Source organism: Toxorhynchites rutilus, chromosome 3 (assembly GCF_029784135.1).
Source record: "Toxorhynchites rutilus septentrionalis strain SRP chromosome 3, ASM2978413v1, whole genome shotgun sequence".
In the NCBI taxonomy this organism is placed as follows: Eukaryota; Metazoa; Arthropoda; class Insecta; order Diptera; family Culicidae; genus Toxorhynchites; species Toxorhynchites rutilus.
The window spans coordinates 282,194,383-282,218,526 of record NC_073746.1 but is presented as its reverse complement, the minus strand read 5'-3'; the positions used below and the strand labels follow the sequence as shown (position 1 = coordinate 282,218,526).

The window sequence follows — 24,144 nt, the reverse complement described above, 5'->3', positions numbered from 1 at the left end:
AGAAAATTCTATTTTCAAACAAAGTGCTTGATTTCATTGTCTGATTTTTTGAAAACTCAAACAGCCAACCAGCTATAATAAAAATGCTCGAGAATAAGCTCACAATCGATATTTTAAAATGGATATGGAGATAACGTAAATGGAATTCGGAAAAAAATAATGAGCTCCCGGACAATGTTGAAAAAAATCGAAGAATGCAAAACAAATCGTTACCATTGGTAAGGCTATAATTTTAATCAATAAACATATGGTATAGAAAATAGAAACAAACTTGAAATTAAATTTAAACGAAAAAAAAAGTATTTCTTGATTTTTTCCTCAAAACTGGAGGTCCACGTGGACAACAGGGGGAGGGGTATAAGGAATGTCCACGTTTGTCCACTGAGGAGGAGGGAGGTGTCTAAAATCATGCTTTTTCTGTCCACGTGGTATGTGGACGGCCCCTTACAGGTCACAACCACCTCCAATGCGACACTGAGTGATGCCTCGGCATGTCGCATTAAATGTAAATTAATTAATCGAATGATTAACCGACATCTCTATTTGCTATAAATGGAATCGTGACAAGACGTCAATACCGTACATCTGTCATCGCGGATTAATATAAACACCAAACCACCAAACTACAGTTGGATCAGTTTCATAAGGTAAATAACTTGATAGGAATATGAAAAAACATCCAGTTTGTCCGAAAGCGTACAGAAATTGTTCTTAAAGGAGCATATTTTCAAAATTTTGCTAATACTTCGCATAACATTCTCCAGCAACATGAACGTTATCCTAAGCAAACTGCAGTCTTACACCCAGAAGAAATTCTTCCGATTCGGAGTTCCTTTCCTGGTGCTAATCGTCGCAGGTTCCTTTGGACTCAAACAGTTCGCTCAGCTTAGGTATAGTGATATGATTTGATGTTACGTCATGCTTTTATATTACGTGTGGATTTATTCTCGTAGGTATACATACTCCAAAAAGGGTACACTCACTCAAGAGGAAGCGGAGAAACATGGATTGGTGATGAAAAAACCAGAAGAAGTAACGTTGGAGACGGAGTTCGAGAAGATCAAGGCACTCGATATCGACAATTGGGAGAGCGTGCGTGGTCCACGTCCCTGGGAGGATGAGACGATGCAACAGCGGGCTAGCCATTAGATTTTCCGGGATGTTTATTGTCGATAGTATCCATTAATAGTTGTAAAGCAAACTCCTTTTTTATTTCCAAAAAATAATTCATATTTTGTATATAATAGGTGTGAACAATGCGGTATTCTGTAAGAACGTCGGAGATTTTTTGTCACTGCGGTTAAGTATGATTCTAGCCTTTCTTATGAACATTGAAAGCTTTCTACATTTTCATCATGTAATGTATTATGTAAAAATATTTTGTTGTAATACGCGGAGGCAACGCCTGCGTTACCAAATTTCGAAATGGATTATATCTTTCCTCTGTGCCGAGGTTGTGATTAATGGTTCTTTCAAATACGTTGTCTTTACTCTTTTCTACGAACACTTTGTTGTACATGTCAGAACTGTAAATATTTGTGGTCAAGATGGATTGTATGTACAAACTATACGAACGCACGCAACACTTTGATTGTATCAAATTTCTAACTTCATGCAGATTAGGCTCAAAAGATATGCTGATAGTTCATCCGGAAGGGAATGTATCTGTCACTATATACATAATAATAGGTAAATGGTTTGTGTTTGTCTCATTCCGTGACGTTTAGTAGGCATTTAAGATAAAAGCTTGTACTTATTGCACCCTTTGGAATGTATTCATCGTAGCCTCTTAGAAGATTAAGCAATGCTTTCCCACCAATATTGCCACTATTGATGGCCACGCTAACAACATAGTTCCAGCTATAGAATTTACAATTACTATCGTTAACCTTAGCATTAGTATTACTGTTTTTGGTGCTGCTACAATGCGTGCGGCGGTTAGTATCCTTTTTATTACTCGGATTGTTATTGTCGTTCCTATTTGCCAACGAACACGGCGTGTTATCAGATCCCCACAGCGGATTCCGTTCGGCATCGGCAAGCGTGCAAAGTTTATCACAGTTTAGACACATTAGGCTATTGCTATTGTAACATGTTAACATCAAGTCGAGTAGCTGGCGCCAATGATCAAGCAGAAACAGCTCACTGGCAGCCCACTCTAGCAAGCTGCAATCTCCCACGTTCCACAGGCATTGAATCATTTTGTCCTCCCGTCGATCCTGGATGTAAAATTTGGCTATCGTATGCCAGAGGTAGGGAATTTGTCGAACAAGCTCGAAACATTCGGCATACTCTTTCCGTGACCAATAGTATTGAACTAGAGTTGTTCCGATCTCGAGATAATGACAACTAGCGTTAGGTCTTAAGCAGTGGCCGCATGATTCACACTTATCGAGAAGGCGAAGTTCCTTCTCAAGGACCTTCTGATTGTACTCGATAAAGCTTTCTTTAATATAAGCCCTTGATTCAGCGTCTATTTCCCAGACTAATTCCACCTTCAGATAGTCGAAATATATTCGAATACACTTCAACCTGGAATTGTCCTCGTCATTTTCGTCCATCACGTTTTCCAACTTGCGCAGTAAGCTTACAATCGTTTTCGAGTCGTAAGAATCGAAGATTTTTGCGTAGCGGTCGGCAAAATTAAGATTACTAATACTGGATGAACGGTACACCAAATACAAATTACGCACATCCTTGTCATCCTCACTGAGCTGATAATCATTCAGAAGCGACATTGAAAACATCTTCTTCGGAGGATTCCTCTTAGGGACTACTTCCTCTCCAGATTCCACTTCCTCCGCGGGACTAGCATCTTCGGTTGGCAACACCCGGGTAATGTTATTGTAGTTCTCTTCACTATTGTAAGTCTTTACAACGTTCAATGTTTTTGGCCTTTCGGGACCTATTTGGTCGTATCCTAGGAACATCTGCTTTATGTTTCTTCCATACTTGCCACGTACGACTGAAACCAGAGCTTCCTTAATGGTCACTTCTGTCTGCAGTGTTTCTTTCGAGCCGTTATTGTTGAACAAATGATCAAGGATGTAAACGCCATTTTCCCTGAATGGCGAATTTTTCTTTTCTTTAGTAATGCGGAATACGCTTTCTGGTCGCTCTTTCTGTTCAATGTCAATTTTGAGCATTAGCAGCTTCTGCTCACCATTAAACACGTAAAGATCTTCTCCTACAACTGCAATGCGTTCGATTTGCTCAAAATCCTTCATGCTCAATACCACCCTAGAGACTATTGGATCTATCAGAAATATTCCACTATCATCATGTACCAGGATGAGCCGATTTAGAACCGCGTGCAGGCGTTTAAATGCAATTATATCGTCCTGGCAACCTTCCTCGTTTGTCCCATTTATTTTCTGTCGAAACTGATGTGTCTGAAGCACGTTGCCTTCTACGTCTGCCTCCCAGAGGCGAGACCCCGGCCTGGAGCAAAAAATTCGTACCTCGGTACGTGGACTATCGGTCGTTGACTTAGGTATCGTCGATTCATTGACATTATCGTCATTCCCCGTCTTCTCTTCATTCTGTGGAAGAAGATCAGCGCTGGAGGTCACAATGAATGTTCCTCCATAGGGACCGTCCCGGGGGCGATTTCCGATCTGGGAAGTGAAGAATGAACAATATATGAAGAGTCCGTTAATATGAAAACTTTATGTTGTTCATGATTCATGTTGTTCAGAATAGTAAGAACAATTCAAATGCGATTTTTTTAATTTCGTTTTATTATATGCTCTTCTGCCGTTGATCGCGATAGAAATATGAAATAATAACGAAATGAAATAAGAGCGTTATCGGTTTCGTGGCTGGTGAAGTAATTATTTCGATCTAACGGGGTTTTCTGTATTGCGAGAGTGAAGTGAAAAGCAATCACAACCAGCGGGAGGAAGAAGTCCTCCATCGCGGGCGATACGCGCCTTCATCTCTTCCGAGGAGTTATCCCACCTCAACAAGCCCCACTCAAATAAAATTGCTAACCTTTTCCCTTCGCCCCTTCAATCTCCCGCTCCCGCTCAACCCTCAATATCGCCACTCAACCCTACTGTTTCTGCTTCCGCTCAACCCTCGACCATTCAAAGGTTAAAAAGGTTATACCGAACAAATTGTGAGTTGTCGTTGCTGATCTGAAACACGCATATGATATTAGGGTTGACCAGAGGTTTACCCAAGAATATTGTGCCTATGTTCCTTCCCATGACGTACAAATCTCGGGGGTGGCAACGGAAGGAGGTCTGACGTGTGAAATTATAAAAGAAGGAGATGGTAGATTAAAACAGTCCCTTTTGATGAGTGTTAAAAACCTTGAACTGCCGCCAACTAGGAAAGTCTCCCATGAAGGAAAAAAAACAAAATTCACGCCGTCCGTCACGTTTCGAGTAACTTTTGTTGGTTCCGCCCTCCCTGACTACGTTATGGCGTTATGGCAACTTGAGGCTACCGGTGCGACTCTTCTTGCAAAGCACATGACTTGCCAAAAATGCAAGTCAGTTGGTCACACAGCAACATATTGCGCCAACAAAGAGGGTTGTGCCACTTGCGGAGAACATGTGGGTGAAACCTGCAGGGCGACTGAGGAACACACTTTCGCGGAAATTTTAAAGGGCACTTCTCCACTGACTCAACGACAACAACAACAATTACCAACAAACAATGTCTTCGCTTCGCTGCCAGTTAACGAAATGAGGCGGACATAACTGAGGGGGTCTTCGTAGCCTAATTGGTTGTGTGTTCGCTACTGAGCGAACGATCATGAGCTCAGGTCCCTCAACTGACCATCTTTGTGTGTTATTCTAGCTACGTCCACGCAACAATCATCATGTAACGGTAATCCCAACCCCTTACCGCTCACATTACGGTCTGCTGCGTCGGTAATTGGCGCTATTGATAACACAACAATGGAAGCCTCATATCAACAGTCTCGCTGTGTACAGTCCAACGGTGAACATTCGAACAATAGGAATATTCTTGCGCCGAAAAAAGCGACATGTGTCGTGTATCGATAGAATAGGAATACTTTTACGTTTAAATGGCTACTGTGTAATAAATTAAAAATGTGTATCGATAAGATAGGAATACTCTTACGCCTGAACAATGGTTACTGTGTAATATACAACAAAAATTGTTGTTAGACAAAAAAAAATATAGGCGAAAATGCTAATAAAATAAACAGATGAGATAAAAATCTAACGAGAGCACTCCGTTTATTTTCAAAGGGAATCCCCGGCGCAAAAATTTGACCTCTCCCAAAGTTTAAATACAAGTCCCTCCGGTGAAATCCACTGTTAGTTTTTCTAGAAAATCGAATGCAGCGGACAAGCAAAATAAGGTCCTGCTGGCTTTCGTTGGAAGAGTTCATCTTCGAACGACCCTGCACTCGAGGGGACATAAAAAACCCCAACTGTCCCTGTTTTACCGTCAAGTACAACTTCCCAATCGCGATTTATAAGGTTGCTCGACATTGTGGATCAAATCTTCACGTTTTTTAATGTTTCTGACTCTATTGGAACCATTGTCACCGTAATGTTTCCAGTACTGAAGACTTATTTGCAGCAATTGATGCAAACATGTCTCTTGATGTGTAATTCAAATGGAGAGGTGTCACTGGAATTGTCGTAGTCTTATCCCCAAAATGGATACATTCAAATTTTCATAACTTCAATTGTGATGTTTTTGCTCTGGCCGAAACATGACCTTTTTCGCGAAATAATCTCTTTTTTATTTAATGTTATACGCTTATAGTGGTGACAGATACGGAGGGGTGCGATTGGGGATCAACAAGAAGCACTCATTGAGGAGATCGAAGCTATCGCTTATCATACAAACATCAGAGGAAGAGACCTCTGTGTCGTCAGCTAGTATTGGCCTCCGAGAGTAGCGGTTAGCCGTAAGCAACTTGCTGACATATGCTGATTCCTTCCTGAGCCACGTTTGATACATTTTACATTTTTTGTTTCATAAAGGCGAAAATGTAAGCAAGACCGCTGAAATTGTAAATGCACAAATTGTCGAAGCGCCCAAAGTTTAAATTTTTTGATCCTCGAAAATCTTCGATGGGTGGGGGGGGGGATGTATGCGTTTATGACTCTGCTCTTTATATCAATTCGTACTGGTATTATTTCTGAACATTTTCACTGCGCAATAACTGCTTTGCCGTTTCATGTAAAAGAACGGTTCATTTTTATTGAGCGTAAATGTATGAGGCGGAATGTGCATACCTGCTTGGGGCATTATGACCAGTTATTTTTTCAACATAACCTGTAAAAACAGCTGTCAAAATTTGTAAACATAGTTGGAAATAGTTAGATGTGGAATCATGATGCGGAATTATATCAGAACATCCAATTGTAAAAAGTGGTCACAGACCTTGAACGCGGCCACCGATGTAGCGAAGAGAAGTACGACAGTGTTACAAGCATCCTTAGTGCATTGTGCCCACTTAAACGTTATCTACGTTGTGCAAACTTTTTACTGCTCTACATTTCTCACCCTTTTAATAGTCAAAATCAATTAGCCGGAATAGATTGGCTGGCTGGTTTTCGAAAGTGTCACCCACAAATCTCACCAGAAGCAACATCCACCGCTAGGACTAAATGATTCAATTGCGTTGCAGTCGGGAAATTCTACGATTTACTGGAGGAAGTACAGCAGAAATACAACATTCCACCAGAAAGGCAAATCAACGTCGATAAAACATCAGTGATTCCAGTAACTATCTTTGTTTCCATAGGAGCAGCAAGTAAAATAAAAATTATTATCTTTATTCGACAGGTGCAGACCAAAAATTCCAAAATCCTAGTAATGCGGAGAAAAAGGCAGATGAGCGCAGGTTGCTGAGCAAGGAATAACCATTATAGAATATTCCACAGGACACCTTATGTTGCTACTGTGGGACACAATTCAGTTCTCTACGGGTTGCGATAAACGGAACCAATGCTATCGATGCACAGATATTCTCTGTTCCTGTTTCGAGCAACGTAAAATTGTATTCCAATCACGTTGATCACATTGTTATTTTTTGTGCATGCAAACTGAATGGAATCCAGTGAAATACACAGGTTTCGTTTTATGAACTCGTTAGGTTATTCCCCTACAAAAACATGCTTAAATTTTTGAATTAATAAACGTGGTCATATTACCCCGCATGGCGGCCCTTTTTGCCCCGTAGTGTTTTCGATCGGTGGAAATGGAACACATTTTTAAAAGTGTAATTTTTCCACATAAACTTCTTTAAAACGTATTCATACAATCTACATCGATCAATAAGATTTCAAATCGTGAGGTTTTAATATGTAGCATAATTTATAGATGTTCCTACATGATTTAGGACGTTTCGTTCTTAGGGGGACCATACTGCCCCTATCTACCCTACATGGTCGATTCTTTGAATTCGATGATTAATTTTTTTCCATACCTTCAAAGTCCCAGAAGGTCGATTTTCGCCCAAAAATTTTTTATCGAGATGACATCATATCTCGAAGTTTTACGCATTTTTGAATCATTTGGCATCGAAAATAAATTTTCGATTTTCCAAATTTCCTTTACTTATTTTTCGGGATCAAAAAATCAAAACTTTGGGCGCTTTGAGGCACCCCCTAAATCATGCCCGATTGAGCTGAAACTTTGCGTAGGTGATTTTGTTGGGCTAATAAACAAAATGTACATGGTTCGATGATTTTTTTCCATACATCCACTGCCTCTTTAATACACATATATGTAAACAACATGTGTACCTAAACCCTAGTGTCTTTACCTTTTGCTTTGCTCGAGTTCACTATTGTTAGATTGCAAGTGGAATGTTATCCAGGATCCCAACGGTAGTGATCACTTGCCAATCAAAATTTACATCATCACTGGGTCGAATTCTTTCGAATCAATAAACATGGTGTACGGCATAACGAGACACATTGACTAGAAAGAATATGCGGACGTGATTGCTCTAGCCATCAACTCCAGAGGAATGGAGGAATATAACTTCCTTTCGCGTTTGATCTATGACAGCGAAGTTCGCGCTCAAACGAATCCATCCTAGGTTCCACCATTCGTCGAAGGCCTCCCAATCCATGATGAGATAATGATATAATAAAATTAAATTCAACTTCTTGGAAAAACTCCTCGCTGTGGTGAAGCATCACTTGTTGAATTTATCTAATCAGTTTCTGGAGCAAAATATTGTTCCGGATGCTTGAAGACAAGTACGATTTATAGCTATTAAAAAACCAGGAAATCTCCGACATCAATTCGTACCGTCCATCAATTGAATATAGGCTACCCAAAATCAAAATCAATATGGCGTCATTTGTTTACTAACATATCATTTACGAGGATTTAAATCATTGAAATCACGGAGATGCTTTATTTTTAACTGCATGAGCGATTTTCATATTTCGGTTTCACATGGAGGTGTTCAAATTTAACATGGAATTTAAGGTTAGCAACTATTCGACTATATAACCGGACCGAGTTGTAAACAATAGTAATTGATAGAACCAAAATGTCAGTAAACCGCAGCAATATTGGGTACACTGGCAATACGAGGGATCTGACGTTTTAGTCATACCCCTGTGTCATACACCTGTCTTGGACATAAAGCGGACCTTTGATGCAGTTTCATTAGAAGTGTTGTCAGAAAAATTACACTCTCAGGGTATGCCACCTCTATTTGAATAACATGTTATATGATGATGATGATGTTGGATTAAAGAGGCTTTAAACTTTTCAGTTCATTCGCCTCTAACATGTTATATAACATGCTTTCCGAGAAACATTTGAATTTCTCTCACGGAGATTCGGCAGTAAGTCAGGTCTCCTACATAGACATCCCCCAGGGTTTATGGTTTAGTCCCCTTTTGTACAACTTCTACGTAAGCGACATTGACAATTGCCTTACACAAAATTGCAGATGATGAAGTGGTATCTGTTGTAGGATTAAAAGAATCCGACTTGCAAGGACCCTTACAATATACTTTGAATAATTGTTCAACCTAAGCTATTGGTCTAGGGATTGAGTTCTCCACGAAGAAAACAGAGATGTTCCTCTTTTCTAGGAAGCATAAACCAGAGGAGCCACAGCTTCAACTTTTGAGTAATCCGATCACTCATGCTATGTCATTCAAGTATCTTGGGGACTGGTTCGACTCCAAATGTACTTGGAGGGTCCATATTGAGTATCTGAGTAAAAACTACGAACAAAGGATAAACTTTCTCCGTGCAACTGGCACCTGGTGGGGAGCCCATTCAGAAGATCTTATAATGTTGTATCGAACAACTTTTCTCTCAGTGATGGAGTATGGCAGTTTCTGTTTTCAATCAGCTGTCAAAACACACATAATCAAACTCGAGCGAACTCAGTACCTTTGTCTCCGTATTGCGTTGGGATGTATGCCCTCAACGCACACCATGAGTCTCGAGTTTTTGGCAGGCGTACTCCCACTAAAAAATCGCTTCAATTTGTCATTTCTTTGTTTCCTCATCCGGTGTAAGGTTATGAACCCATTGGTGAACGGAAATTTTGAGCAGCCGACGTTCACTCTGGATTCATGAGCTCATATCAGGAAACCGTGTTTGTTTTCCTTACTACATCAATTCCTATATGCATTTTGACCTGTCCATGAAGCAGGAAATCCATGGAAGTTCAGATTCACATCGATCGGAGATCGTTCGAACGAAAAGTATGGGCGTATCAATTGTGGTAATATGTACTTTACCGATGGATCCTCTATGAACGAGTCCCCATGATTTGGAATGTTCAACAAAACTTTCAGCACTTTCCATGTCTTCTGCTTCCTTGCTCAGTGTATATTGCTGAATTGGCAGAGATACACTGGGTTCTGGGCACTGGACAGCGTCCCTTCACGACATGTGCTCTGTTGAGACTTTTCGTTCAGGGAGGCCGGAAAAGCACTCGCCGTACTTCCTTGAGAAGATACGAAAAATTTCGATTACTTTATACAGACGCTGTTATGTCATCATGTTTGTCTGCGTCCCTTCATCACGACACCGAGCACGTTGTTTGGTCGTACGAGGTGTATCTTGTCGTCAGACTGAATTCAGAAAACTATCTACGGGCCCGAGGAAAACAGCACAATCAGCCGGTTCCGATCTAATCGGTTCCCTTCTTACTAACAATAGAATAAGTAGAAATTTAAATACATAATAGATATGAGAATAGGTTTAAGAATTGAGTGTGATCATTGTTACAATCGCCTTATATCTTATCCTTTTCCTGAAGAAAATATGTCACCCTTCTAAACTCGAGTCCACCGTTGGTAATCGGTTTCAAACCTATACTACTCAAAATAAAGTTATTATTTGGCATAAAAATCTTAACTCAAATCTAATAAGAAATGGCGCAAGTAAGAATACATTGAAACGGTGAAGTTCTCGCTATTAGTGCTCAATGAATCCATCTTCTATTACTGCCTATTCATACAAACCTGTTTAAATTCTTCGCGCACCGTGTTGCATAAAACACACTTGGACATCGTCGATACCAGTAGCAGTTCTTTGTACCTATCGATTTGTACTATCTGATTATCAAGCAGCAACACCGGATTCAGAGTAATGTTCAGAATGTTGCGACCCTGCAACGAAACCACTTGGTTAGATATGAGCGATCCCTAATTAAATAACCTACCATAAACATGGACAGCTGTAGCAATGAAACAGTCCCCTTTGAATCTCCACAATATAACTCCTTTTCGTCTTCACCCCAGCAGAAGCAGGTCACAAACGCTCCCTTACTCGTCGTGGTGGTTCCCTCACCTATTTCCGTCAGGAGAACCTCCTTCGTACCCGAGCTCTCCAAATCAAGCACGACACCAATCGTTCCCCGAAGATTTGCCACTGCAATCTGCTTTCCACTACCTGATATCAACATTTGGCTTATCGTACCCAGTTGACTTGGAATAATGCAGAGGAAATTAACAGTGGCTCGATCGTATATATACAAACTACCGGAGTTTGCTCCGAAAATAAGATATTTCTCCGACACATCAAAACAGGTGAACTGAAAGGAAACAAATTGACAACAATCTCGAAATGTTTTTTCTTATTTACACACAAACGAAGCGAAAATTAGGCCTTCGAAGGAATGGAACTGTCCGCCTTACCTTGATTCGTTTAGTGTTCCGCAGTGGTAAATATATAGCCTGTGAAAGGTCTGTACGCTGACTAAGACCGTAATGCTTGAGTGCTTCCATTATCATTGTAGCACTCTTTCGTTGCCTCTGTAATTCAGCTTTTATTTGCTCTAGCAAGATTGCGATCCGATGCGCACAAATCTAACACCTTCCGGTTGCTAAGTCACATGACTGAGACAAATGGGTGATTAGGTGGGGTGAGCTGCACTAACAGGAAATGTGTATTATCAAATCCAAACAGAATCGTCGAAGGATATGTTGATAAGGAATGGATGAAAGAAAAAAAACTGAATCCTATGAAAAATGCAGCGATGACTTTTGTTTCCCTGTGAAAGCAGTGGGCCCCAGATTATCCCGACGACAAATGAACAGTGTCTACATCTGGTGGCACCATTCGTGCTTGTGAGGCACAAGGTGTCTAAAAATATATCTTAAGGTGAGGCTGTTTCGTCACTAATAGTGAATTCGTTTTTGTTCAGTTTCAACCCCAGTGCCTCACTAACTGCTGTCAAAACGTTTTTTTATTCACTCAGATTCGCACTCAGTGTCGCATTAAGTTCGCCCCGAAAGCTGTTAGTTTCGCAATGAGATGTTTCACGGGTAGGCACTCGGGTTCACCAATACAACTATACTGAACTGTCAAGTTCCGAGTATTGTTCCGGAAAATTTAAAAATAAAGGTTATTAAAATGGAAAACCTGCTGCTTTTGCTTTTGTATTATTGGAATGGTAATCCAATTCGGATTCTGATTTTTAAGAGTATATTCGCGTAGACGGCATTAGTCTACGTGTGCTTTCATTGGGAGGAAAAATAATGATGGATATTCAGGTGGAATGCTTTCAAAATCAAAATTATGAATGAAAATTTACTTTAACGTATAGAATGTTTATTTTATGTGATGAAATAAGAGGTTTTTTTCCGATATCGCAGAAACTAGACACTAAACTTCCAAGATGGCTGAAGAGTGGTGTTAGCCAAGGCGCCTAGAAGTATATCCTGGGGTTTCATTTATAATTTTAATTTTAAAAACATGTTCATTCCGCCTGAAAATCAATTACTATCTTTGAAGCCCCCCAAAAACCGTGAAACGAAGCTAAATGACGCCAACGGGAATAGTTGACAGATTATTTTTTTAGCAAGGTGAATTATATTTGTATTGGAAAGCAAAATATGGTGTCGTAATTATTTGCATCCAAAATGAAGTGTATATGGAAAAAGCAAAACAATGTTCAAAATACTCACGGTTTCATGATGATTTGAGCCAAAACGCTGATGAAATCTTGCAACTATTTGTTTTCTAACAGAAGACAATTGTATTGTGACTTATTTTTTCATTTATGTGGTAAAAAGAACTAAAGAGCAGTCGTATGCTTAGTCCTCGAATGTAGTAACATTCTCGGTCATAGTGCTGATCAATTGAAGACGATTTACTCACATCATACACACCGATACTGAGAGGCCTAAAAGAATCAAATTCGTTTCGCTAAAACAATGAAAGTTCGTCTGTTTATATGATCGTGGGGGAGACGAAATGGCGCACAAAAATATAACTTTATCTGTCTTTCTAGAAGTGCAAGTTTCTACAGCACAACAAATTTTTAGGAGTGTTTTCGAAAATTTTCCATCCATTTTACTAGATAATTATATTTAGCACACTATTCTAATGGTTATTTGTCAGATTTTCAATGATTTTTCTGTTTTAACCTCCCAGCAAACATTAAATCGTATAATTTTGTACGTGCTAAGTCTTACAAGAAATCAGAATAAATCATAATCGCATATAATATCAATCGAAGTATGTATCGTCTATATTTGAAATCGCATAAAATGTAAAAACTCGATTTTATATATCATTATCAAATTAAGTCGCAATTCGGTATAATAAACATCAGTTTTATGATGTACATTGTCATAAAATATATTTAGTCCGCATCATATGCGTATATTACGCTGATGCAGTTTGTGTGTCGTTTTTTGACGTAGGATTACGTCTTTCGGGAACATATTGGGGTACAAATTGAAAATCGAAAATCGAGTACATCGTGAAAATTGTCCAATTTCAAACGCTTATTACTAAGTCATTTCATGATGGATTGTTGAAATTTTTTCGTCAATCGATTTCGGTACTTCCTAACAATTTTTAATATTGAATAAAATAATATATGTCATGAAACTAACTATCGAACAATTGAACAATCTCAACCCCTATTCTAACGGAAATACCCACTTCTGATTGGTCGAAATTGACGACACATGCGGCGGTTCCCTAACAGAGACATCAAAACCAAGCTGCCTGGGGGAAATCGGCATTGCAAATACATGAAAGTAGGGGGACCTTTTGTTCCTACCGAAATGTATTCCCTAACAGAGATATCAAAACCAAGCTGTCTGGGGGAAAACGGCATGGCAAATATATGCAAGTCGGGGGCATTTTTGTATTGCAAGTAAGGTAAGTGATACGATTAATTCTTGCAAATAGATTTAAATTTAGAACTTTAATGTTGCTTGCTTCGTGAAGTTTCATGTCAATGACCGATCGTGTATTGTGAAAAATTTAGCACAATTGTAAGTGCAAAATTGTATATGGTAGCAGTTGCGTTAGAAATGACTTGATATATGAAACGATTTAATTCAATTTTCATAAATAAAAACCAAGATGTGTTCCCGAGAACAGGTCGTTTGGTTTAAGCTGTCTGTTTTGTTGTGTTCATTTTCACCCAAGGAAAGTTTATACGGCGTAAAAAATTGGAAGAGTGAAGAAATATTGAAAATTGATTTCCCATATGCTCTACATATAATGTTAGGTGTTGTTAGCTCAATTAAAAATCGCATTGGGTTGAAAAAACACTCATAGAGTAAAAATTATAAAGCAAAATTACCTTTTCCATTTCACATATGTAACATGTTTTCACTGATGAGAAAAATTGATAATTGTGTTCGGTATTGGTAATTATCTAAAATTTTTGAAGTGAGAAAAATTTTATTTCACTCATACATATCACAGAAGACATCTCGTCTAGGATCACAGAGTGCGGTTTTCGTCATATCTCGTTTCACTTCGGTATCTTTTATCTGATACGCACCATCCAACAGCTGTTTACCATCCTTCTATCGTCATCACTCGGTAAACACTGGTGGAGCGAACAGCCAAACAAAACGGACCTTTTCAGGGCCAGCGAATCATTATCAAAGAGTTTAACGATGTAATTCTTCAAACATATCCAAAATCAACAGATAACCTAACGTAATTCTACGTCAACTATGCGGTCGTGTCTCGGTTACAACCTTTCTGTGATTTTTTTCAACTAGCAATAATCGCACCTCGGTAAAACCTCATTGGTTACGATATCGCCACTGCGCAAAGCTTTTTGTGTGTCGTATAAGCGTATAATTTAAATCGATTCAGTACTGCAGTAAATCGAGTTGCATGCTGAAGAAAATCATGAAACGGTAAATCATATTAGATCCTAATAAAGAACATATTACATCATATTGAAATGTCAATGAAATGCTTCAATAATGACAAATGATTTACAAAAATGTACTTCTGAATATCAGCACTCGAAATTGCTGATGTTCGATGAAAGTACCAACGGCAAAAATCCCTTCTAATGAAACATGCAGCAAAACGAAGTGAACTATGCCATTGAACGCCAATCTTAGATATATAGGGGTAGTGGGGGCAAATTGGTCGTGGGGGGCAGAGTGGTCACTTGCTAATTTGGTAGTTAAACAGTTGACTATAGATGCCGTATTGATAGTCATCTTATGTTTGAAGAATTTAATGACTTTCGAGTCACTCTGTACTTCGGTAGAGCTGTCGCATGTCAAAATACAAATAAAAACAGAAATTACTTTCTCGATAGCCATTCGGCCGTAGTTTTGTGCGCATGGTATCTAAGGAATTTCTCGTGAAATTTAGTTTATTCAATCTGTTATATTGGACAAATCATCAGTTTGGACAACTGTTCACATATTCTAGGAGAGGTGAACAGATATTTTGTTCAATCTTAGCAATTAATTAGCATAGAAACTATTTTGATGTTTGGGGACAAAGTGGTCATAGCTGAATAACAACTTACAATGTTCAATGTTCAATGTTCTATACCTTATTACATTCTGCTCTTGAAGAAGATCCTTTTGTGGCTTTGTCCCTGGATGGATATGCCATTGCAACGAAACCAAGCCTCATTATGCGGAACGTTATGTGTTTCTTACTACGTTTTGTATGCATGAGAAAATTCAAATTGAGACTATAGGTGAATACGCCAAGCTTGTTTCATACATCTACCTAGTATCTCAAATATGATGTGAACAGATTTGGACGAAAAAAACGCATAAATCTATCCCATTTAGCTTGTTATGTACGAGTGACCACTTTGGCCCCACTAGGTGACCACTTTGGCCCCACTAGGTGACCACTTTACCTCCAAGTGAAAAAAAAGTTCGATTTTTCCCCCTTTTTTTTTTTTTTTTTCTAATGATGAAAAATGTACTATTTTGAATTTTTATAGTGAAAGCCGTTTGCTATCTTGAAGAACAATGATTTGAACTATAACATTCTACGAGAAACGGGAATTGAATCGGTATGTGGGCGCTGGAAATGGGCGTATTCCTTAGGGTGACCCCACTTCCCCTACCACATCGAATTTGGCACATTGCATCGCATCGCTTCGCAAGATTGCCAGATTGATTTATTATATTCATTATAATAGTAATCGGAATTTAGATGAATATTATTGAGAACACAAATTATATAGTGAAAATTGTAATGAAAATAATTTAAAATTGAGATAGTTTCATTGATATTCATTCATTCCAGTTCAATGATATTTTATATTTGGTTTCTATAATAGGGAAATCAAAGATCCTTTTCTTAAATAATAAAATCGGCAACCAGGAATGACTGATCCTACGGCATAGAATGTATTAGGTTATATCATATCGAATCATATGTATGAGTTTCAACCGCTGTTGAATTAAATTTCAGATAGCTGGTGGATGATAATCCAGACGACCGGAGTTTGAACCCACATCGGATCAGTTTTCACTAAACATCAATCTGTGCCGTTTTAAACATTTATATTCCACTCACGACACAAGTAAATTAAATAATTATTATTTCTACAAATACAAAAACTCATATTAGGCTGTCAAAAAAGTCCTGCGGTATTTTTTTTGAATTTTTATTCGTTCATAAAATTAGTTACAATCATCTGTTTTAAGTCAAATATGCGCCGTTTTGTTCGATGACTTGTTCCCAACGAGATGCCAACTTCATAATACCCCTGTTAAAGAAGCTCGCTTCCTTATTGGCAAAAAACTCGGATAGCCAATTTTCACAGGCCTCTTTTGTGGCTAACTTCTGACTACCTAGCTCGTTCGCCATGGACAAAAACAGGTGGTAGTCACTTGGTGCAAGGTCCGGACTATACGGCGGATGCAAAAGAACCTCCCATCCGAGCTCCCGGAGCTTCTGGCGCGTCACCAAAGAAGTGTGTGGCCTGGCGTTGTCCTGATGGAAGACAAAGCGGCCTCTGTTTATCAAAGATGGCCTCTTCTTCATGAGTGCTACCTTCAAGCGGTCCAGTTGTTGGCAGTACAGGTCCGAATGGAGCGTTTGGCCATAGGGAAACAGCTCATAATAGATTATTCTTTGACAATCCCACCAAACACACAGCAGAACCTTCCTGGCCGTTAATGAGGGCTTGGCCACCGTCTGAGCCGCTTCAGCGGGCTTCGACCACGACCGTTTGCGCTTCACGTTGTCGTAAGTGACCCATTTTCCATCGCCAGTCACCATCCGCTTCAGAAACGGGTCGATTTTGTTGCGATTCAGCAGCGATTCACATGCGTCGATACGGTCAAAGATGTTTTTTTGCGTCAACGTGTGTGGCACCCATACATCGAGCTTCTTTGTGAATCCAAGCTTCTTCAAATGGTTAATAACGGTTTGATGACTTATCCCCAGCTCTTGGCCGATGCTACGGATGCTACTATGCCGGTCTTCCTCGGCTAATTCAGCGATTTTGTCGCAATTTTCGACGACAGGCCGGAGCGTAGCGCATCTTCGACGACCTCTACACCAGAACGAAAACGTTGAAACCATCGTTGTGCGGTGGAAATGGAAACTGTATCGGGTCCATAAACTGAACAAATTTTATTGGCAGCTTGAGATGCATTTCTGCCTTTGTCATAGTAGTACTGTAAAATATGTCGGATTTTCTCTTTATTTTGCTCCATATTTGCGACACTATAACTCATGAACGACTTAATCAAACAAAACACTGTCAAGGACTATATTATAGCGCCTTTACCTTTCCAACAAGCTATAGTATGACTCGATACAATGAATACAACTAGAACTACGCGCTTACAACGACACCTCGCGGAAATACCGCAGGACTTTTTTGACAGCCTAATATATAAAAATGGCGATTCGTGAGGCTATAATAAACATTTTACGAAAATATTTTGCGCCATTTGTTTTTTTCTATATCTTTGATAAATCGTATATGAGTATGGCAAAAGTCGTATTAGGTGCGTTGACAATTCATGAATATATTCATATTAGATCGCAATTCAATTTCAACATTTTCGTTATTATAGCCGATTAAAGTTGCATATTCATCCGAACTAATTCGGTAAGCATTTGCCATGTATGTATATGCCCTCCACTTTTGCATGCATATGTCAGTTAGGCGCATTATATGCCAACCAAAATTTAGGGCTTATGATGTTATATATACGCTTGTTATGCGATTTAATGTTTGCTGGGCTGTTATAACTTAATTTTTCACATTGTATTGTGTTTGTTGACATGTCCAAATACAGATCGCAATCGTCTTTAAAGCGGCCCACAGATGTTCAATATTATTGCGCAATATAATTGCTCGTCTAGGGGCAATATTGAGAGATTGTGCAATATTATTTTCAAAATCTTGACAATACGGGATAATATCGTGCCGTCTGTTGGCAATATCGCGCAACATACTGTTAGTTGGTCTCTAGCGGTTGTTTGAACTAGTCATTTCAAGCACGCGTTATTATCATGAGTGATAAGAAAGTTGAAAAAGAATTTATTGTTGAATTCATTGATGGGTGTCGTGGTCTTCCGGCTCGGTTTGGCTCGACCAATATCACAAAGGTATATTCGACCACCCGACAAGCATGACTTAATCGATAATTGAAAATTCTGCACTTCACATTTAATGCTGCTTGGGGGTAGGGTTTCATAACATTTTCTGTTAATCCGAAAACATCACAACGACTGTTTGCACAATGTAGTTGAACGTCTGTGCTCGCGATTGTGCAACATTTTGCACAACCTTCAATATCGCCTTCATACGGTACAATCTATTGTACAACAATATTGACCGTCTAGGGGTTGCAAGGTAGTCTGGACTGACTAGTGCATCAATAGTAGTGAGGTTGTGACGTGTTAGCTTTGCAAGTATCATGGGTCCGTATTATAAAAATTTATCTAAATTAATTTATTTCTACTGTATTTTAGCTTAATGTATATATTTATTCATAGCAGCGTAAAGATAATCCAATTGTATTTTTTTTCAATCAAAACCAAGGGGAAATTGTGGTTCGGCAATTCGGATTTTAGCTTCCTGAATCTTTCTGTAGCTCTCTGATACCTCTTGCCGGCCGAATCGCTAGGTTTCTCATTAGAGATGTTGATGGTGCTGCTCCCGATTTCCTTTGACGAAATATCCCTCTCGGGATAGTCATGTTTCTTCCCATTAGAAAAATGAACCGATTCTGCGGATGTTTTTAGTGGATTCAACTCTTGCTTTATGTCAATCAAAACCTTTCGGTGAGCAATTCGGTTTGATTTCCCGAGACATGAGAATCGTTGACCTTTCTGACAGTAGGAGCAACCTGTTCGTATCAGTTTTTGACGATATTGTACATCCAAGGGATCGATATGCATGAAACAAACCGAACTGAAGTGAAGCGAGAAAATGAACATGTTATTAGTAACGCTATTTAGGTCCTGTTCAAAGAATCGAAGCCATTTCTTCCGAATGGTCACATTCTTCGGGAATTGATCATTTGTGGGATATGTTTTCATAATTCGAGTTGGACTCGAGCCCGGGCATCAATGACCGAACGCTCACGCATCCTGGTGTCACACATCGAGCCATAGAAAATGGAAATATTTTATATATATTCCTTCGCAGTCGAGCCGCCGTAAAAAGACCAGTTTCAAAAACAACACAGAAACTACACATCCTGAGTACAAGTTCCGTTATTTCAACTCTAAGGCGGCTCCCACACAGGAGCAATAAACAACTAGCAGATGGCAACATGCAATAAGCAATATTATCGCCAATGCATTTTTCCATTTAATTTTTGTTGATCTCGCACACCGACGCAATACGATATCGCTGTCGCCTTTACAGAGCAACACATGTCGCTAGCAACACGGTGTGTCGGTTGAAGAGCAACTTATCGCCCATATTTTGACAAGTTTCGTACATTAAGCCGATTGTTTGCATAATGTCAGGGGTTTTTATTGCTCTGGTATGCGAAGAACAACAAAATATGTGGCCTGTTGTATATTGCGTATTGCAGTTTGCTAGTTGCTTATTGCTGCGGTGTGCGAGCCGCCTAATGGTTCACTAACTCCTCTATCTCACTTATTATTGACGTATTTAAAAAAAAAAGTAGCAAAACGTAATATTCGCAACAAAAAAAAAACACTTGTTATGAATTGCTTTGCGATCACTATCTTAGCCGTCAAAGCTAAGATGCCATACCCAGCAAACATTAAATCGTATAATTTTGCACGTTGTAACCCGGGACGCCGGGAAAGCGCGCGCGAGTTTGTCGCGACCGGAGGGTTTTCCGCAGGTAAGCGGTTGGCTTAAGCGCCACTCCCGCGAGGGAGACCAACCGCCGTGTTCTTGCTTTGCCCGGCAATGAGACACCCAACACCTGAGGGCGGGTTTTTCCTTCGTTCCAAACCCCGGTTTGCTCCGCGACTTGCACCTGCGCTAAGAAGGACCCGCGACACCGTTTGTCCGCGTTCCACAATTCAAGTAACAGAGGCACTACGGTTGTTTCCAATGAACACCCCGTTTATGCCAAACTTCTCATCATTGAACCTACGCAATGATGCCAAACCCACCCACCTTGAAGTTTCAGAGGACGAGGTGCGGGGGTTGAAAAGTTGTCCACAACAGAAGAAGAGCCCCAACCCTAGGCTCGTGACCTATCAGGAAACTTAATCGGGTTTTAGGCTACACCGCTAGCCAGTAAATTGCACAAAGTCTCGTCTACTTTACATTAACACTAAACTAATCACGGAAACATATATTCACTTAATTTAACAACATCATCTATTCCCACAAATCTATGTTATAACATCTATCTTATATACGGCATGATTACAACAAACTCTATCCAAAGAAAAATAATTTATGTTAAATTTATTTTATTCATCACGGGTTTCGAACATCGGAACTCTCGATTCACGCCCAGCGATCTTCCTATCGAACCTAATTCCGCAACTTGTGTTACCCTGAACTGGTAGCGATCAGTATGTGCGGGCTGTCGATATTGTTCTACGCTTCGATTGCATGTGGCATTGTTGTGTGGCGTTGTTAGTTGTGTGTGGTTTTATTCTTTGGTTCTTTTAACCCTACAAGCGCATGTTATTTTAGGGTAAAAATAGGTTTCTACTCACACTACCTAGGTTTTACGTGGAGAATCTACCTTATCGTCGTTCCATACCAGGCGATGAATGGTAAGTCCGTAGGCGTATGTAGTGATCCGTCTACGTTGAGCGCGCATACGACGTGTAGTGGTGCCGTGCTGCGTCTTCCTTTGATGCGCGAATGACGATTCGCGCTTCACGCGGCAACTTGGATTTGACGGTCGTAGTGGCGAAGCTCCAATCTCTGATCGTGGGGTCAGGATACGGCTCCTTCCTACATCCAACAAAGATTGAAAACAACACACATTTGCCACAATTAATTTATTATCCGCCACATGAATCTTGAAGCTCACCTTTGATTTCGCTTAAGGGGGACACAAGCGGGAAATTAGCTTCTCCCGATTTCTTGGGAAAACTTTGAATAATTTAATTTAACTAAACAAGGAACAAAAAAACAGAAAAAAAAGGACAAAAAATAACTTTAGCACACTGACTAGCACGTGTAGCCTTTCACCAACGGTACCTTCTTACCGTCCACTCGCGATGCAAAAAAAAAACTCCGCCCTGCCTCTTCCACGGTCGAAGACGGAATGGAGGAGCATGTTTCAAGGTCCTCAGTTTAGCGAGACATTCATTGGAACCGGAATTACGTAATAGTTAACGATGTTAACCATTCAGTAATTATACCGAAGTTCCTCTGTGTTTTTATTGGTCCGGCATTCAAGCATTCGCGGGCGATACCCTTTAACCTCCCGAGCACATTTCAAGTCTAGGTGCTCGCCGGGTTTTGGAAGTTCAAGAATAAGAAAAACCCGCCGAAAGACTTTGCTGTTTGAAGGAAATATCCAAACGAAAATAATAGCAAAAAAAAGGAAAGTATGAGTCTTTCGGGGTGTTGGTATGTGGGTGTCTTGGCTAAAACAGCCGCCGAATCGCATCCAGCGCCCATTATGGCAGGTCGCTCAAATATAAAATCTGGAGCGGCACTCGCGTTGCCAAACATCCAATACATGGAGAACAGAGAGAATCCCAGATCCACACAGATGAAATTATGTTGGATCTGAATTCCAAAACTACGAAACGAGGGGCTTCCAATAGTCGAAATCAGTACCGTGCTACAACGTGCCAAGTCTTACAAGAAATCCGAATAAATCATAATCGCATATAATATCAACCAAAGTATGTATCGTGTATATTTGAAATCGCATTAAATGTAAAAACTCGATTTTAAATACCATTATCAAATTAAGTCGCAATTCGGTATAATAAACATCATTTTTATGATGCACATTATCGTAAAATATATTTAAGCCGCATCATATGCGTATATTACGCTGATGCAGTTTGTGTGTCGTATTAGCGTATAATTTAAATCGATTCAGTACTGTAGTGAATCGTGTTGCATGCTGAAGAAAATCATGAAACAGTGAATCATATTAGATCCTAATAAAGAACATATTACATCATATTGAAATTTCAATGAAATGCTGATGCACTCGAAAGTATTAACCGCTGTTGAATTAAATTTCAGATAGCCGCGCGAGATAGCTGATGGATGATAATCCAGACGACCGGAGTTCGAACCCACATCAGAGCAGTTTTCACCAAACATCAATCTGTGCCATTTCAAACATTCATATTCCACTCCCAACACAAGCCAATCAAACAATCATTTTTTCAACAAACATAAATACTCATATAAAAAAATGGCGATTCGTGAGGCTATAATAAACATTTCACGAAAATATTTTGCGCCATTTGTTTTTTTCCTATGTCTGTAATAAATCGTATATGAGTATGGCAAAAGTCGCTATTATAGCCGGTCAAAGTTGCATATTCATCCAAACAAATTCGGTAAGCATTTGCCATGTATGTATATGGCCTCCACTTTTGCATACATATGCCAGTTAGGCGCATTATATGCCAACCAAATTTTAGGGCATATGATGTTATATATACGCTTGTTATGCGATTTAATGTTTGCTGGGTAGTTGAGAGTGTATAAGTTAAACTGACCAGACGTCCTGCGTTACGCGGGACAGTCCCGAATTTTAACAAAATGTCCCGCGTAAGATTCCGCCCCGCGAAACGTTCCGCATTTGGCAAAAGAAACGAAAATGTCCCGCGATATTAATATTCCAGCAAACATTAAATGGTATAATTTTGCACGTGCTAAGTCTTACAAGAAATAAGAATAAATCATAATCGCATATAATATCAATCAAAGTATGTATCGTGTATATTTGAAATCGCATAAAATGTAAAAATTCGATTTTATATATCATTATCAAATTAAGTCGCAATTCGGTATAATAAACATCAGTTTTATGATGTACATTGTCATAAAATATATTTAATCCGCATCATATGCGTATATTACGCTGGTGCAGTTTGTGTGTCGTATAAGCGTATAATTTAAATCGATTCAGTACTGCAGTAAATCGTGTTGCATGCTGAAGAAAATCATGAAACAGTGAATCATATTAGCTCCTAATAAAGAACATATTACATCATATTGAAATGTCAATGAAATGCTATAACATTGACAAGTTTCATTTCATAACAGCAATGTTTGAACACATACGAAATAATAAAATAAGTAAATTTAAAAAAAGTGGCTGATCCTACTGCATAGAATGTATTAGGATATATCATATCGAATCATATGTATGAGTTTTAACCGCTGTTGAATTAAATTTTAGATAGCCGCGCGAGATAGCTGATGGATGATAATCCAGACGACCGGAGTTTGAACTCACATTGGAGCAGTTTTCACTAAACATCAAACTGTGCCATTTTAAACATTCATATACCACTCCCAACACAAGTCAACCAAACAATTATTATTTCGTGAGGCTATAATAAACATTTCACGAAAATATGTTGCGCCATTTGTTTTTTTTCTATGTTTGTAATAAATCGTATATGAGTATGGAAAAAGTCGTATTTGGTGCTTTGTCAATTCATGAATATATTCATATTAGATCGCAATTCAGTTTCAACATAATCGCTATTATAGCCGGTCAAAGTTGCATATTCATCCAAACAAATTCGGTAAGCATTTGCCATGTATGTATATGGCCTCCACTTTTGCATGCATATGCCAGTTAGGCGCATTATATGCCAACCAAATTTTAGGGCATATGATGTTATATATACGCTTGTTATGCGATTTAATGTTTGCTGGGATATTGCAATATCACAATTTGATCATGTTGATTTTCTTAAATGGGTGAGCCTCAAAAAAAACATTTATTTGGCAGATTGTTCAAGAGCGCTTCTAATGCATCCAAAGATTAATACGTTGAGCTGGTTTCATCG

At 39.2% G+C, this 24,144-nt stretch overlaps 2 protein-coding genes and 1 pseudogene across 2 annotated transcripts; 1 reads left to right on the top strand and 2 right to left on the bottom strand.

The window, feature by feature from the left end:
• Positions 1 to 500: 500 nt before the first annotated feature.
• LOC129776324 (cytochrome c oxidase assembly protein COX16 homolog, mitochondrial) lies at positions 501 to 1,464 on the top strand. The gene is made up of 4 exons (XM_055781904.1): positions 501 to 647; positions 765 to 890; positions 954 to 1,188; positions 1,248 to 1,464. Exons 2-3 carry the CDS (start codon positions 769 to 771, stop codon positions 1,147 to 1,149), a joined length of 318 nt encoding a protein of 105 aa, XP_055637879.1. The 5' UTR covers positions 501 to 647; positions 765 to 768; the 3' UTR covers positions 1,150 to 1,188; positions 1,248 to 1,464.
• Positions 1,183 to 11,507, bottom strand: LOC129776323 (BLOC-2 complex member HPS5 homolog). The gene is made up of 4 exons (XM_055781903.1): positions 11,124 to 11,507; positions 10,649 to 11,020; positions 10,449 to 10,595; positions 1,183 to 3,617 (listed from the first exon to the last, which is right to left on the bottom strand). The coding sequence occupies exons 1-4, from the start codon at positions 11,217 to 11,219 to the stop codon at positions 1,710 to 1,712; spliced, it is 2,523 nt and encodes an 840-aa protein (XP_055637878.1). The 5' UTR covers positions 11,220 to 11,507; the 3' UTR covers positions 1,183 to 1,709.
• A 2,851-nt stretch (positions 11,508 to 14,358) lies between these two features.
• LOC129780658 (U4 spliceosomal RNA) lies at positions 14,359 to 14,519 on the bottom strand (annotated as a pseudogene).
• Positions 14,520 to 24,144: the final 9,625 nt, after the last annotated feature.

Excerpts from the sequence above, each read along its gene's own strand:
- LOC129776324 (XM_055781904.1), top strand. The coding sequence starts at position 769 with ATGAACGTTATCCTAAGCAAACTGCAGTCTTACACCCAGAAGAAATTC. Across the intron at positions 891-953 it reads AAACAGTTCGCTCAGCTTAG|GTATACATACTCCAAAAAGG; the intron begins GTATAGTGATAT and ends TTATTCTCGTAG.
- LOC129776323 (XM_055781903.1), bottom strand. The coding sequence starts at position 11,219 with ATGATAATGGAAGCACTCAAGCATTACGGTCTTAGTCAGCGTACAGAC. Across the intron at positions 10,596-10,648 it reads TACAGCTGTCCATGTTTATG|GGTCGCAACATTCTGAACAT; the intron begins GTAGGTTATTTA and ends GTTTCGTTGCAG. Across the intron at positions 3,618-10,448 it reads TGCGCGAAGAATTTAAACAG|ATCGGAAATCGCCCCCGGGA; the intron begins GTTTGTATGAAT and ends TTCACTTCCCAG.